Raw genomic sequence first — 18039 nt, forward strand, 5'->3', positions numbered from 1 at the left:
TCATGCTAGAAAGCCAAGTAAAGAAAAACATCTTTCAAGAGTAAAACTGAATACTCCATTCTTGAACCATATCATCTACTTCATATTGATCTCTTTGGTCCAGTAAATATTATGTTAATTGCCAAAAAGAGGTAAGCACTCACAATTTTTGATGAATATACAAGATACACATGGGTGTATTTTCTACACACCACAGATGAATCTCCATCCATTCTTCTTGATCATGTGAGAGAGCTTGAAAAAGGATCAACATACAAAGTGAAGATCATCAGAAGTGATAATAGAACTGAATTCAATAATAGTTCTATGGAAGAGTTCTGCAAACTCAAGGGGATAAAATAAGAATTTTCTGCTCCTGGAACTCCACAACAAAATGGAGTTGTTGAAAGAAAGAATAGATATCTCATAGAAGCTGCAAGAGCCATGCTAGAGGAAGCAAGATTGCCTACCTACTTCTAGGCTGAGGTTGTGCAAACTGCTTATTTTAGACAAAATGTAACATTGATCAACAGACATGCAAAAACTCCATTTGAGATGGTGAAGGGAAATAAGCCAAATTTGAAGTACTTTCACATTTTTGGTTGCAAATATTTTGTTCTCAAAACTCATCTGGAGCATTTTACCAAATTTGATCTAAAAGCTGATGAAGGCATTTTTGTGGGAAATCTATTGTCTACAAAAGCCTTTAGAGTCTACAACTTTAGAACAAGAACAATCATAGAATCCATACATGTATATTTTGACGACAAGAAGATTACAGGTCTAAAAGATGCAGATGGCCATGACAAGTTGTGATTTGAAAATGAAGTATCATATGCTGAACTCTTAAATCTGATCCTGATACAGTAAATTCTGATATCACTCAAAGCTCTGATGATCCACATGACAGTGAAAATTCTTCAAACACTGAAGCATATGTTGAGGGGGAGCAACATGATTCAAAACCAGAGTCTTCTACAAGTAAATCAACTCAAGAAACATCAGTAGATAAGTCATCAGACTCTCATTCCTCAAATTCTGATGAGTCAAATACTAATTAAATTGGGAACACTGATTCAGGGAAGCATCAGGACATGATAGTGGTACTAGTCAAAGAAATAACACAGAGTTCATGGATCAAGGGGGAGGTTCTTCTTCAAGGAGTGAACTCCTATCTGCAATAAAATGGTCTAAGTCACACACACCTGACTTAATCATTGGAAATCTTCATAGTGGTGTAAGAACCAGAAAAACCACTCAAAATGGATGTCTCTACCATTATTTTCTATCTCAAACTGAACCCAAGAAGGTGGAAGAAACTCTTCAAGATGTTGACTGGGTTACAGCAATGAAAGTGGAGCTTAATGAATTCGAAAGAAACAAAGTCTGGATTCTTGTGCCATGACCAAATAACATATCAGTTGTTGGTACAAAGTGGGTGTTCAGAAACAAAACTGATAGTGAAGGCATTATTATAAGAAACAAAGTAAGACTGGTTGCAAGGGGCTATTCACAGCAAGAAGGCATTGATTATGATGAGACTTTTGCTCCAGTTGCAAGGCTTGAGGCAATACGAATTTTTATGTCATATGTTGTTCACAAGAAGTTTAAAGTGTTCCAAATGGATGTAAATAGTGCATTTCTAAATGGAGAACTCGAAGAGGAAGTTTATGCTGAACAACCTCCAGGGTTCATTGATCCAAAGTATCCAGATCATGTCTACTTACTGGATAAAGCACTCTATGGACTAAAGCAAGCTCCAAGGGCCTGGTATGAAACACTTGCTCTATTTTTGTTAGAAAGTGGTTTCACAAGAGGTACAATTGATAAAACTCTCTTTTATAAATACTATGGCAATGACTTGTTATTAGTACAGATATATGTTGATGATATCATCTTTGGATCTACTAATGATAAATTTTGTGAGAAATTTGCAAAGCTAATGTAGTCTAGATATCAAATGGTATGATAAGAGAATTGAGTTATTTTTCGGGGTTATACGTAAAACAGACTGATGAAGGGATCTTTATAAATTAATCTAAATACACCAGGAATTTGCTCAAAAGATTTAGAATGCAAGATAGCTCAACTGCATCAACTCCCATGGCCACTGCAACCAAGTTAGAATTAAATACTGGCTTTTCAGTAGATATAACTAACTACAGAGGTATGATTGACCCACTCCTATATTTGACTGCTAGTAGACCTGATATCATATATGTTACATGTCTCTGTGCAAGGTTCCAAGCTGATCCAAGAGAACCTCATCTATTAGTTGTGAAAAGAATTTTTAAATATCTCAAAGGCACCATGAATTTGGGATTATGGTACCCTAGAGATTCAGACTTTAAGCCAATTGGATATTCATATGCTGATTTTGCAGGATGCAAAATAGACAGGAATAGCACTTCTAGAAGATGTCAATTTCTTGAAGGAAGATTGGTTTCTTGGTACAACAAAAAACAAAAGTCAATTTCCACATCAATTGTAGAAGCTGAATATATTGTTGTAGGAAGCTGTTGTGCTCAGATTCTATGGATGAAGAATCAGTTACTAGATTATGGGTTAGACTATTCCGTTATTTCTATATATTGTGATAATCAAAGTGCTATTACAATGACAGGAAATCCAGTGCAACATTCAATGACTAAACACATCAGCATTATGTACCATTTTATAAGGGAACATGTGGAAGAAGGTACAGTTGAATTGGTCTTTATTTCAACAGATCAGCAATTAGTAGATATATTCACCAAGCTTCTCTGTGAAGCTACTTTCACAAGACTGGTGAATGAATTGGGAATGATATCAGGACATTTCTCAAACTCTGATAATTAAGGAATAACTACTGATAATTAAGCTACTTTCACAAGACTGTGTGACTTACCAAATTCTCCGTCTTTTCATGTTTTTCTTGTTCGAGTTTAGATGATAACTCTATCGGCTCCCCTTTATTTTTTTTCATATGAACTTGTTTTATCTTTAAATCCTATTACCTTACCTTTTTGTCTCTCTTTTCTTCCCTCTAAATGATCTTTGGCCCTTATTGTGCAAGACATACTTGTACATAATAAGACTAAGTCATACTAATAACCTTAAGGATAAGTTGTATGATAATCTAAATTTATATTTTGTAATTACATTCCTTGATTCTGTAAAAGTGTTAGGTAGCTTAGACTGGAGGATTTTTCTGTGAACAGTCTTCAAGTTAATGAATAAACTCCGAAAGAATATCAAATCATGATCATAACTCAGAGAAAAGTGTAGCATATTGGATTTGAATAATACTGTCCTAGAAAAATGTTCTAAGTCAGATATCAACAAGTCACGGATTAAGGGATATCGAGAAGTCTGTCGAGAAGTCCAAAATGACTTGTTGAGAAGTACCAAGAGATATCGACAAGTCAATTTGCATATAGAGATCTCAGATATCGACAAATCAAAAAGTCTATGTAGAGAACTGTAGATATCGACAAGTCATTTTTTCATGTAGAGATCTAGAGATATCGATAAGTCAAATCTTTATGTAGAGAACTAGAGATATCGATAAGTCAAAAACTTATATAGAGATTAGGAACCATGTAATCCAATTAAGACTCCTCACCAACAGTAACATTAACATATGTGCAGGTACGAAGTCCTTTAACATAAACAGTTAAGCATAATTGATTAGTTTAGATATAAAATAAACTAGCTTAAAATCCGTGCGATCCTGTGTGATGCACGGATCGCACAATTTTTTTTAATATTATATATTTCTTAAAACAATATTTTGTATTCATTTCTTAATTTTATTCATTTAAACTTTAAATGATATGACTTCATGATAATTATATTAGTAGTCTTATATGTTCATAACTTTTTAGAACATTTCCTTATTTAAAGTGATAGCATCGGTAAGGGGGAATCTTATTATGACAAAATTATTATTTTATTAAGGGTAAAAATATAATGTCTCCATTATGTTGAAACCTTAAAAAATATTATTTTAACATGGTGATTACTTAATCGATTAACTATAACTCTATAAAACATATTTTAAAAAGATAATATTACTGACTGAACAATATAGTTTTTATTGATAATTTATGTGTATTTTTAAAAATAATATTTATGTTTTAATTAAAATTTGATTTTTTAGTTTACATCAATAAGTTACAAATTATACTTAGTCTAATATTAATTTGATTTATCTCGGATCAGTGGTTTACATTATTTTATTTTAGTCTCATGCCAAATCAAACTAATTATTGTTAGCTTAATATTATTTTTTTAAAAGTCTTAATCAATAAGATAATTTTATTTTAGACCGAATAATTAGTATTTAGTTTTTGTTGGTAGAATTGTATTATTATTTTAGTTTTGTGTTAGTCTGAATCAATTGTATAATGTATTTTTTTTATTCCGGATAAATAAGATATATTTTTTTTATCCAAGTTCATTAGTATAATTTTTTTAGAAGGATTGATAAGATTATTATTTTATATTAGCCCGAGTCACATTATATCAACTAAATATTAAAAATTATATTTAGTCTGCTTAAATTTAATTTAGCCTGAAGTAATAAATTAGAATAATATAAAACTCGATTTGAATTAAAATTTAAATTGGTAGAAGAAGTTGAATTTAATATAAATTATAATGATGAAGAGTTCGATATAAAACAGAATTCAAATTGGTAAATCAATAGAGAAAATTGACTTCAATATCAATTAGATTTGGAATTGATCGACCCAGTAATTAAAATTAAATAATTAAATAAGGATAATTAAGTAATTCAGCCAGTACTGACCGACCAATTACCAAACTTTTAATGTTTCTTTTATTATAATATAGTATAGATAGATAGTTCAAATCTTTCAAAACTTTATTTTATTAAAAATGGAAAAAAAATATGTATCTCCTTTACATGAACACACATGTTATATTTTTGGATAATATAATGTTTGTGTATAATTTTTAACAAATTTTCTAAAAAGAATTTTTTTATAGTTAAAACACGGGAACACGGCTGCCTAGATTTAACAAATAAAGCTACTACTTTATCAAACGAGGTTAGTTTTGTAATTTAATTCAACCATTATATCCTTAATTTTGTTATTAGAAATAAAAATAAATAGTGTTATACACGTGCTAATGTACTGTATTATTAAACAATCTTCTTATCCTGTTAAATTATGATTATCCTACTTATGCCAACTTTTTCTTATTTCTATTATTGTTTTTATTATTAATTTATAAATATTACATATTTATTTAAATATATTAAAAAGTATAATATGAGGGGACAAACACTACAAGAAATATTGAATCAGACAATGATTTTTCGTTGACAGAAGCCCGTGCACTGCACCAGTTTCGGTATACTTCATAGATCGTCTTTTATTTGTACGCATCAATTTTTATCCATTTTTGCAAGTGCCATTCCTACTTTTAAAGCTAATGTAAAACTAATTTTTCAAAAGCATCTTTATAATTCTTAATTCCAAAGCTCGATTATTTTTAAACTTAGTTATATTCACAAAATTGAAGTGTATTAATACAAAAAACAATCATATTAGTAATTTCATTAATTTCAAAATTACATTTTTACTATGTTAGATTATAGTATTTTGATAAGATGAATATAAAAAATGTTAAAATTAGGGCTGTAAGTAGATTTGGATTTTAGGTCGAAGGTGAGTTGAACAAAAACTCTTAAAATTTTACATGACAATAAAAGAATGTAGATAAATTGAGACGGGAGAGTGTGAGACGATGCCGTTTAAGGGCTGAGCTTAGAAGAAGAAATTAGGGCAGGGTATATAATTGAGAGCCAAGGCAATTATTAACAAAGAAGAGAGTCGAGAGTAAATTGAATACAAAGTGATGATGATGATGATGGGTTTGTAGAAAACGACATAGAGCAGCAATTAAGAGGCGAGCAATTTGGAGAGTAAAGAAAAGGATGATAATAAAGGAGGTTGTGAGAAAGCAGCAGCAATTGAGGAGTATATTGGTGGAATCGGTGAACAGTGGAAGCAGTAAATGGTACAAGATTGATATTGATATTGAGCCTTACAGCAGCAACAACAATAAGTCATGTTGTGTTGATGGGAGTTTTGATTACTACAGGCATGACCACACTTTTGATCTTCATCATCGTTTCAAATCAATTACCCCGTCTACTTTGTTTATTACCCAAGAAAATCAAGTCCTGGATGTGACTAGTGCAGCTGTTATTGGTCATAAGCTCTATAAATTCATTCAAACTAAAATTGTGTTTTCCGATCTTGATTCTCCCGACTCTTGGTTACCTCTGCCCTCCTGTCCATCAATCACTCCTCTCATGAGGAGATCTGGTCCTAAACTCATTACTAATAAAGGACGCCTCTACGTGCTTGCATGTAAAACTCTTGATCCTGCAGCTGGAAGGGATGCATCATTGGGCCTTATTTTTGACCCCGTAGATGAGTCTTGGGATACTATAGCAAACCCTGTTCCGGATTTTCATCTCCCACCCAATTTCTACACGGTCTCCACTTCCGGTGGCATTATATTACTGCTTCCCCAACATTGGCTACTCGACCACCAATCTCGGCAATGGACACCTCCAACATCGTATTATCTCAACACAGACACTGGATTGTGGTGCTCCATACACACTGCTGCTGATTTCCTTTCGATATTGCCTAGTACTGTTAGTAATCTGGTTGTCGTTGAACAAGACTCAACAATCTACGGGATCACTAGCATAAGTGGTTGCATCTTTGCTTACAACTTGGACACCCATCAAACTCGCTTTGGTCCGGTTATAGGGTTGGAGTACACTCATTTTTTTTACTCACTCTTCCATGATGCAATGAAGGTTTCCTTGGTCCACGTCACGGCTGATTTCTTCTGCCTCATGTATCAAGATGATCTAATGCCCCGTTCACAGACTTCCAACCTGCATTGTCTCATTACTCGAATAGTCAAGCTTAGATCTTCCTTATTTATGAATGTCGTCGGATGTTTCCGTGCCCCCGTGTCAGGCACATGTTGCTTCCGCAATTCTTTTCTTTTGTGAGTTATTTTACCCTTGTCTCATATTATGCCCACCCTATATGATTTGGGAAGCATTCTTATTTAATGAGTTTGATATCGCTTGATTTGCATGTTTGTTTTGTTGCATGCTCTACCATATATATATAGTACCATGTACAGTCTGAGCTAATCTTTTGTTCCCAAACTATTTTTCTTTAAAAAAAATTAAAAAGTTCAATATTTGTTTATAACCTCCCCCTTCTCTTTCCCTAGGCGTTGAAAAGCAAGATGGTTGTTGAAGAGCACAAGATTCACGAAAGCAGACTCGCGTTCTTATTCAAACGACTAGCTTGTAATCCTCCCTGTAGAATTTGTGGTTCCTTCTTGTGCATCACCAATGTCTTCGCTTGTATTGAAGTTTTACTTTCGGTGTTTTGTTAGCATAACCGGAAAAAATCATAATGTTTTCTGAAACTATTCAATGCTTGTATGGTTCACTGAACAAATATTTTGTTATCATGATTGTTATGCTTTAGTCCAATTAATTAACGAGCAAGTGAATGACAACTTATGATTTTTTTCTGTGACGTGTTGTAAATTAGATTTGATATGTGTCGCACATACACTTGAGAAATGTGAACTAGTATGAAAGTAGTGAGGGAGGTGGGATATTGTGTATGGTCCATTAAGTTGACGGGATTTTAATTTTATATTGGCACGAATTTGATATACTTGTTTCTAACATAGCCTAGATGTTAAAGATCGAGCTCATCTTTTACCTTGTCGTTTTGATATTGTCAGGTGTGAGTGACCTACTGAAAATTTAATGAAAAGTGGTTGCACAATAGTTTTCATCTTCATCTGTGTGTCAATATTCCTATTCATCCATGTGTTTGATCAAGTAATCTAATGCCAGTTCTATAGAACAATTGAACAACAGTGCTTAGTGATGTTGTATGTGAATGGCAAAATTATAGCAAGTGCATTTACAACAGTATCCATATATGATGTGTTATACTTCATATTTACGAACTTAATTAAGTTTTTCATTTTTTATTTCTTCTTTAGAGCAACAACTGTTGATAATTAATTGCAATTAAAACTATTTTTAGACCAATAGTGATGGCTTGTTCATTGTCTTTACATGTTCATGCTAACTGCATCTTGTCGAATGGTATTTGGTTTGAATTAAAAATATTGTTTGGATTTTTTTTCATCCTAATTAATAGAAAATTTGTATTGGTCAATTGTATCTTGCTGTGGATTACTTCAAGTTTTTTTGCTTATTTGCGGTTTGAAGATACATGAACTTATCAGAATATTAATCATTCTATATTGTTGACTTTATGCTGATATACATATGAAAAGCCTCAGTTTTGTTTCAGATTTTTTATCAGCTGAACACATCAAATGTTGGAGCAGTATTATCACTTGGATCTGTAAATTTTTCCCAAGTGACATTTTTAGAGATGTAAAACACAGACGGGGAACCTAAAATGCCAGCATTGATTTCTTAAGTTATGGGATCGACATTTAACTTGACAAGTCATACCAGTAAAATACTTATTCCAAATAACTGTCATCGTGTTTGTTGTTGGATGGAAAATTTGTGTTACAGCAAGTCATAAATACTAAAGTGACATATGGTGCATTCTTCTGATCAATTTTGTCAGGTTACTTCATATAAATGTATAAAAAATAATACTGATCAGATCTTTGCAGACGAACTATCCCTGAGGTGCTAAAAAACAGCCTGAGGAAACAATCAAGTCGTTATTGTCACCAGTTGTGAATAAAGATTTGGTGTTGGGGACCATAATTGGTAGGTATTTATTTGTTTTATACTCTGTTCAAAAGCTTGAAAAAAATAATCTAGAACTGAACTAAAATTTAAATTTCCAGTATCACATTGCTCAATATGTACAATTTCTACCAAGTACGGGTAGAAATTTCCAGTATCACATTGCTCAATGATTTACTCATGGTCTTTATTTGCAGCCATAGTACAGGATGCCTGCAGGAAAACCTGCATTTACTTGTGGAATTTGTTCTTCTCATACTGTAGTGTTTTTGAGACCAGAACTACAACATTATTTTGCCTAGTCCGCGAGATGGCAAAACCTTATCAAAGGTAATGGGGGCACTCTTCTTACTCTCTATCTATTTATCTCCATATATTTGGAATAATTTTGTTCATATGTCCCTTTAATTGTTTGCGCCTCTATACTTTGTCCTCGATTATAAGTTGTTTTCGGCTCTACATTTCCTCTTTCTTGGGGGATCCTAATTAAATAGTAAGAAGTAATTAGACCTTTAACTAGGTTTTTTTATTGATTTTCCTGTGTAGTGCTTTGCCAAGTATTGATGTTTGATTTATTTAGTGGGTTTGAGTTTAATTTTTATGTTTGATTTATTTAGTGTTTTGGACTTTTGGGTTTTAATTGTTAGTTTTAGTATTGTCTATTAACTTTGGAGTGGTGTATATTTATATGCATATTTTAAATATGCCTGGTTTAAGAAATGTGATTCGTTCGGAATGTGATATTGTCAAGCTCATAACAATTAGTTTTGTTTACCTGTCTATTTTTACATTATGTAACACAGTTGTACTGACAAAATTGTATATTTCCTAGAAACTGACTGACTAAGACCAGCTCTGATGAATTTCACACATAGCGGATGCAATTCATATAATAGAAAAAGAACTGTCACAGACCCTTGGGATGTTTCGTTTAGTCACAATGACTTGCAGTAGCAAACATTTTGATGAAAAGACGAGATCAATTACTATATTTCTGATTACAATTTCTAGTCTTGTGATTGCATATGTAAATGATGAATTGAAATGTTTACTCCTAGTGTACATTTAATATGAATCTTATGTGTAGAGTATAATGTGCAGGGGCATGGGATGATTATAAATGAGATAGAGTTCGTATAAAGGTTAATGATGACTAGATGCTGAAAACCTTCTTTTATCTAAAAAGATAAAGATAGAGATTTTCATTCATGTAGCAGAAAAGGAGTATTAGTTGCAGAATGTACATATAATTTTAGCATAGATGGACAAATTATCATCATTATACTATATTTTCCGTTGATTGAGGCTATTGTATTTTTACTATGTAGTAGTTGCATAATGTTAAAAGAAAGTGCAGTTAAACTGCCCCTCGAGAATTAATCACAACAAGTGATAAATATGTGCCATTTAGTTGAGATCTTCTCTTTTTTATTTATGCTTTAGCATATTACAATTACGTTAGAACATGACAGGAATATGACAATGCGAGTTACTATCCTTACAGTATTGAAAGCAGCCTGATTTCTTGCGGCATCACCAATGATTTACTCCATAATAGTGAAGTCAATACAAGATGATATAGTTCTCTTGCCCCATACTCAAATGCGATAGTATGTTGTACCTAGATCAATTCCGAATCCTACTTCTTTACCGACTATCTTTACCTGCAAATATTAATAAATAAATAAAAAACACCTGAAGTCTATATATATCCTTCTATAAGCTACTTATTGTGCTTATATGCGGTCGTGATGAATTAGATATCCATAGCTGTTAAAAGATGCTACCAGTTAAAGAAGACTTCAAGTTACTACAAGTATTTATTAGTATTAACTCATATAACTTTCTTCCATTGGGAAGGTTAGCCTTTTATGTGTTAGATTTTGTTAACTAGCTCGCAAGATACTGTTTCCAATGCACCTTGTGATCTGATTGAGGTTGCAGTTCATGATATGCTTGAAGCGGAGGAGTTCAACATTGGGAAGGTTAGCCTTCTATTAAAGTGTCTAGTTTGTCAAGTTATGTGCTAACAGTGTAGTATCTCATATTTTGCAACAATTGAACTGGCAGAAAGGATGTCAATGAGTAAATATAGGTATTGAAAAGTATGTTCAAGTGAAGCCGAAGGTTGCAGTGTGCTTTGAAGCAGAGAATGGAACAAAAATTGGTAGCAACACAGCACTGACCTTACTAATGGTGAGATGAATTGCTATATTAATGCTGAGAAAATGTGAGTATTGATCATTAAAATGTATGCCTTGTTATTCGAATAAGCTGTAATGAGTTAATTGTTTATGGTAATTTGTTTCTTCTTTCTTGTTGTAAGTTGTTGAAGTAAAAGAAAATGATTCAAATTTACAGCTGGAATTTAATGAAAGGGGAAAAATAGATAGGAATGACAAACAAAAATAAATGCAAATCAACCAACCAAATTTAGGCAAGAGTCTGATAGTTTGATATATAGAAATTTCATATTTGTGTTGTATGATAAATCAACTTTACAAGTGTTATCACTTTGAAAATATGAAATTATGCAGTAGTTCTCCCTTATCGACTTTGAATCGTCCCTGAAGCCCTCCACCAATTGTGGAAGTCCTGGTGTTTTTATTAGGTTGACACTGAAAATACAAATACCACTGCTACAATATTTGCCTGGCTTGGAAAAATCTGTAGAATTATCAAAACATGTAGAAGTTTTGCACAAAATCTGTTTTGCCAGCAGCCCTGCACATTACAATAAAACCTAGCACAACATGGAATTTTGCAGATTTAGATTAGCTACAAAGGTGTCGACGTGTTCATTTAGACTTGTCCCTCATCATTTAGACTTGTCCCTCATCAGCGATTAGCCTGTGGTGATCGATCATGTGATTGAACGTGAGGGCACAGGAAGGGAACAAATATTCTGAAAGGAACCTGGAGCTGTTGCATGAAGTATATGAAGAAGGTAAACAACAAAGCGATAATAAATTTACAATGCTTTTGTGGAGGAGTTATATTACTTTATCTGCTTTTTCAGATTCAATGACAAAATTTAACCACGTTCTTACTCTTCATAGCAATGTATAAAGTCTCACGACAATCTCTTACTATGTATTAAACCATAACATAAGGGTAAAAAGTTCCATTTTAATAACTGTGAAATTACCAGTATATTCTTATTTATTCAATAATTACAAAAAAATCACTATAAGCAGGGGTGGACCCAGGATTATAAACTTACTGGGGCTGTAGTGATTTTTTTTCTGCGCGATTCAACAAAAAATTATTTGAGTAAACTAGCATATACATGTAAAACGAAAATCACATAGTTCAAGTATACTACTAATTTGAAATCCAACATATGCAAAAACTAAATAATAAAGATATTAGTTCGTAATGACAAATAAAAGAAAATTTACTCACATCATTTGAGTTGTGCTCGACAATTTTTTTGAGCATAAAATTCATCTATCACTTTATTTGCATCAATTTCTTCCGCATACTCCCTCTCAATGTTGATAAGCATAGTGTCAAAATAAGACAAATCAACCTATAAATCAAATTCTACTGTGATGTCTTTCCCGTATCAACTAGATGTAGACATAAATCAGAAAAAGTAGATAAATCCTGAAATTTAGCATGATTAACCACATCAATCTTGTAATGATCAAGTTGAAGTTTAAGATGGTACATCTCTTGTTCTCCAAAATCAGCATGATAAAAGGTAGTAGCAAGTACACAAATATGCTCGATGTCAAACAAGCTGAAATTGTTCTTCGGTTCCAAAGATGTGCTTAATCTCAAAAGTTGCACAACTTCATCATTGAACCTATAATGTAACTCTCTTAACTAAAAATCAATTGCAGAATTAAATACATCATAATGATAATGATGCTCAACTGATTTATCATCTATTTGTCGCACAGAACGGATACCATCCATATAACGAGCATTCATATCCGGTACATTAAATTTATGCTTTACATACACTGACGTGACATAATCCAAAAGAACGTCAAAACCCTCATCTCTCAGAGATTGTAGCAATTCTTTTGTTGTTGCAACTAAATTCATGGCATTTAAGATATCAATTGATTTACTTTGTAAAGCTCGACAAAGCAAATTTGTAAGGCCCATAATCTTATGCATCAAATATAGCACAAATAAAAAGTCAAATGATTTCGGTGCCTTTAAAGAACCTTTAGCTTCTCCGCGCACAGAGTTCGAAGAACTACTACAATTATTAATGGTTTCCAACAAAGTAATTATTGAACCAAACTTATCAATCAAGCTGCAAATACAATTAAAGGGAGAACTCCACCTTGTAGATCTAGATCGCTGTAAATTCCCAATCTGATTAAGTCCCCTACCAGTGTCACGTTCTCAACTTGTCACAGAATTGTCAAACTCTATTTCATGTGCAGTCTGTAACTCCAACAGGTGTTTAGAAGAACCAGTAACAATATTTACAACATTAGACAACATAGAAAAGAATTCCCAAATAGAATCTTGTTTTTCAGCAGCCACAACCAATGCTAATTGTAAACAATGAGCAAAACAATGAGCAAAACAATGTACATAATAAGCATATGGGCAATCTTTAAGAAATAGAGCCTGTGAACCATTAAATGCACCACACATATTACTAGCACCATCGTATCCCTGACCTCTCATATTATGAATGCTTAAGTTATTTCGTGTGAGAACATCAGATATTTCTTTTTTAAGAGTTAATGATGTGGTATCAGCCACATTAACAATATCAAATAAGCGCTCACGGATAATACCATGAACATCAACAAATCGAAGCACAATAGCCATCTGTTCTTTATGTGATGCATCTATTGATTCGTCAACTAAAATGCAAAACTTAGAATCTCCTACTTCATCACGGATTTTATTTCTTACTTTAGAAGCAAGGATGTGCAAAATATCTTTTTGTACCTTTGGAGAAGTATACATGGCATTTTTGGTACATTTTCCAAAATAACATTCAAAATATCAACATTTAGTCTACCAAAAACTTTTATCATCTCAATAAGATTACCTCTGTTACGAGAAGTTGATGATTCATCATGACCCTGTAGTGCACATGCTTGCAAACTCAAGTATCGAACAACCTCTATAGTAGCTCTCAAGCGCATTCTATTCTTCTTTATCTCTTTCAAAGATTGACAATTTATGACCTTATCAATATGTCTTGTAACATTGGTCAACCCATCAAGAGATGTTAATGTTTTTTTATGAGGTGAATTACCTTTTTCAATATGCACCAAGAAAGGACATCTCTCATTATCATTAACTCTTTTCCAATTCCTGAATCCATCAATAGTAAATGCATGTTGTGAAGATGAATCCTTTTCAAATAGAAAACACGAAAAACAGAATGCAACATCTTTTGAAACTGAATACTCTAGCCAAGTCCATGAGTTGAACCAAGATGCTTGAAATCGAAGACGTTGATTACCAAACTCAGTAGGTGGATATTGATCTTTGTGTAATTTAGGTTGACATGCTCCAAGTCTAATATATTCACGTCTAATGTCATCACGTACATTAGGTGGATACTTCCACATTGGATGACGAAGACCTGGATCGCGTTCAAGAGATGCAAGATCAATACGACTAGTTATATTTGTAGGAGGAGCACCAGGAGTAACTGTAGTTGTGGTTGTAGGAATAGGAAGATCATGACTAGCAACATGTGCAACACTAACAGTAGCTGTAGGATCAGTGGTAGTAGTAGGAGTAACTGCAGTAGCAGTTGTGGGAGTAATAGTATCAACAACACCGGAAGTAGTTGCAGGAGTAATATTGGTAGTAGGAAAATAAGAAAACAGTGTCTTTCTTTTTCGACCTTGATTCCCGTAACAAAAATAAAATTCTTTAATAGAATAAATTCAAAAATATCTTTAATTTTAAAGAGCACACAGAGACTAAAATATATAATCCCTTTTATTATATAATTTTCGGGTGTTAGCATCCACGCAAATTTAAATTTGTAATGGCACTAATAATTAAAAAGTATGTGGTAATTCGACGATTTTCACTCATTCTAAGTACCGACACTCAATCTAAATTATTAAAAAAATATTAATATTAAAAGATTGACCTATTTAATCTAATTAAATATAATGTATTGACAATTAGCACTCACAATTAATTACTTACATTAGATTTATACCTTATAAGATTATAAGTTAAAATAGAATCTATACATATATTTAATATAAATAAACTAATCTACAAAATTGGACGATAGTATAAAACTTACATTATGATTTGTGAACCAGGGAGGAGTCAATAGTAAGTCTCGGTAGCCCACAAATTGCTTTATTATAATTTTATAAAAGAACAAAGCAATTGACAACACTGGCTTGTCTAGGGATTTGACAACACACGACAACTGACATACATGCTTTTTTATTTTGTTTTGTTTTTTAATCTAATTTTTAATGGAGGCTATCCAATTCTATAAAGTATAAAACTATAGACATGAAAAATTTATTGTTTTGGGCTGAATAAATTTTACCTGGGCTTCAAAAACTTTACCTGGGCTGAATGTATAAAAGGCTAGATTAATACTAAGATTTAAATGGGCCGTAAAAATTTAACCTGTGATGGAGCCAACCCCAACCCAGACCACGGTCCGCCCCTGACTACAAGTTTAATTTAGAAAAATATTAGTTGGTGTTGGGAATTGAACTTAACACCTCCAAGTTAAAAGTGAAACTCCCCGCCACTTATGCTAGACTTTAATTGTAAACAAAAATAAAATTAATTATTAATATTCGCAAGTACCCTACAAACTATTAAATTCCCGTTGCTCTTATAATTTATTTGATAAGACATAAAGTATACCATTATTTATTTGGTAATTATAATAAAACCGCTAGAAGTTTAATTAAGAAAAATATTAGTTGATGTTTGAAATCAAACTCAACACCTCGAAGCCAAAAATAAGACTCTCAACCACCTATGTCAGACATACATTTTGAATAAAAATAAAATTCATTATTAATATTTGCAAGTACCCCACATTCTATAAATTCCCGTTTACTCTTATAATTTATTTAGTAAGGCATAAAATTTATTTATGCAAATACCTTAAAATCATATTTGGACACAAGGGCAAAAAGTTCTATTTTAATAGCTGTCAAATTACTAGTATACCCTTATTTATTCAATAATTACAAAAAAACCACTACAAGTTTAATTTAGAAAAATATTAGTTAATGTTGGGAATCGAACTCAACACCTCTAAATTAAAAGTGAGACTCCCAACCACTTATGCAATGCTTTCATTTTGAATAAAAATAAAATTCATTATCAATATTAAATTCTCATTTGCTGTTATAATTTATTTGATAAGGCATAAAGTATACCCTTATTTATCAATAATTACAAAAACAACCGCTAGAAGTTTAATTTAAAAAATACTCATTGATGTTGGGAATCAAACTCAACACCTCGAGGTCAAAAGTGACACTCTCAAACTTATGCTAGACATTTATTTTTAACAAAAATAAAATTAATTATTAATATGCGCAAGTACCCTACATTCTATTAAATTCCCATTTAATCTTATAATTTATTTAATAAGGTATAAAATTTGTTTATACAAGTACCTCAAAATCATATTTATAGCATTTTTTTCAAATTTAACCATAATGGAAAAACACATCCTCGAAAAATAAGCAGATACACAAAACATTATAAAATGGCTTATATCAATATCTTTTATAATACAGATATATTTACTTACATTAAGTATGTAATGATGCAAATATTATATTCTAAAAATAACAATAACATCATCTATCATATTCAACAGGAATATATAAGTTTTTTTTTGAAAAGAAAGTAGTATGAATTAAGGTTGTTTGGGTTACAAATATTTTATAGCCAGATTAACCGATATCAATTTGAGTTTTTTGCTACATATTAATTATGAATTAAATAATTAGATAAATTTATATGCAAAATCAAATTATGTAATATAATTAAGTTAAAATTATGATAATATATATATATATAAATTGGATCAAAATATATAGTTGATTTAACATATATTTGCATGAATAAGACAATACACACTTATACATAAAATGTATAGTGTCCTCTGAAGAAATTTTGTATTATATTAATGGAACCTGGGTTAGGGATCGATTATTAGGTTATATACTCAATCTAATTTAAAATTATTCAATTACAAAATTATTTCAAATAGAAAAATACTAGAGGTACAAAATTACACGTGTCAGATTTTTATTGGCTAAATGTAAATTGACCTCATGCATTCACACTAATAGCACCAATTAAATTATTTCATAATGCCACGACACCCCTGCCACGTCAATTTGTAACAATTTTTTGCAATTTTTTTTGTACCTCTAGCATTACTATTTCAAGTATACGAAGCAAATATAGGAATGTTGAAGTCATTTCTAATTTTGAGTAAATAAATCAAATAATTTTACTATTAATTAAAATATATAATCTAAATATTGGTATAGTGAAAATGATACATAATTTATTGTAAAAAGCTAATAAAACAAATTTGTAACAAAAAATAAATTAAACTAAAAATTTAAACACAATTAATAATATAACAAGAAATAAATTTAAATTTAGGGACAAAGAAAATCAATAAAATAACTACGAAGTTACCTTTTAAGCCTCTTATATTTCCAAAGGTGTCATGTAACATACCAAATCGAAAAGAAAAAGAGTATTCGGGACCTTTATTGATACAAGTAAATAATTAATGTGTGTCAAATTTTTAGCCTTTTCGGATTGAATTATGATGGTTGTTAGGTCGAGTATGCATTCAATGGTGGGTTTGGATGTTATAAATGATATCAGAGTTACACCCGGTCGGAAGTGCAGAGGCACTGTCCGAGTCTTGTATCTGTGTTTATGGGCTCGAGAAGGACGTCGACCCATTAAGACGGTGTATTATTTGTAACTTCCAAAATCAATAAGAATAGAAGTATTCAGAGTTTTAATAGATAGAGGTCAACAATTAATATGCACCAAATTGCTATCTTTTTTGGATAAAACTATGATGGATTGTTGGGTTTGATTTAAGCATTATGGTGTAGGTATTGATATCCTATTTCATATCTTTTTATTTATGCAAAATGAGATGAATTTGTTTTAGCTAAGTATTGAACCGCCAGCCTCTTTTTTAGAATTTCATGTCATAACTATTGTGATAAATTGAGTTTCAAGTTTGTTTTAAAAATCTTATTAGTTAAATCACAATTTTC

At 31.6% G+C, this 18039-nt stretch overlaps 2 protein-coding genes across 3 annotated transcripts; one reads left to right on the plus strand and one right to left on the minus strand.

Annotated features, from left to right (window-relative positions):
• Positions 1 to 5674: 5674 nt before the first annotated feature.
• LOC141708230 (uncharacterized) lies at positions 5675 to 10994 on the plus strand. 2 transcript variants are annotated; one of them, XR_012569418.1, is made up of 6 exons: positions 5675 to 7023; positions 7258 to 7336; positions 8707 to 8806; positions 8983 to 9115; positions 10666 to 10770; positions 10856 to 10994. XR_012569418.1 is itself a non-coding variant. In XM_074511747.1 (2 exons), exons 1-2 carry the CDS (start codon positions 5927 to 5929, stop codon positions 7262 to 7264), a joined length of 1104 nt encoding a protein of 367 aa, XP_074367848.1. In that variant the 5' UTR covers positions 5675 to 5926; the 3' UTR covers positions 7265 to 8008. The 2 variants fall into 2 exon arrangements, 1 of the variants encoding a protein (XP_074367848.1); XM_074511747.1 differs by lacking the exons at positions 8707 to 8806; positions 8983 to 9115; positions 10666 to 10770; positions 10856 to 10994 and having other exon boundaries at positions 7258 to 8008.
• Positions 10995 to 12692: 1698 nt separating this feature from the next.
• Positions 12693 to 15808, minus strand: LOC141698205 (uncharacterized). The gene is made up of 3 exons (XM_074502862.1): positions 15802 to 15808; positions 13815 to 14651; positions 12693 to 13192 (listed from the first exon to the last, which is right to left on the minus strand). The coding sequence occupies exons 1-3, from the start codon at positions 15806 to 15808 to the stop codon at positions 13182 to 13184; spliced, it is 855 nt and encodes a 284-aa protein (XP_074358963.1). The 3' UTR covers positions 12693 to 13181.
• Positions 15809 to 18039: the final 2231 nt, after the last annotated feature.

This window comes from Apium graveolens, chromosome 2 (assembly GCF_009905375.1).
Source record: "Apium graveolens cultivar Ventura chromosome 2, ASM990537v1, whole genome shotgun sequence".
Lineage (NCBI taxonomy): Eukaryota > Viridiplantae > Streptophyta > Magnoliopsida > Apiales > Apiaceae > Apium > Apium graveolens.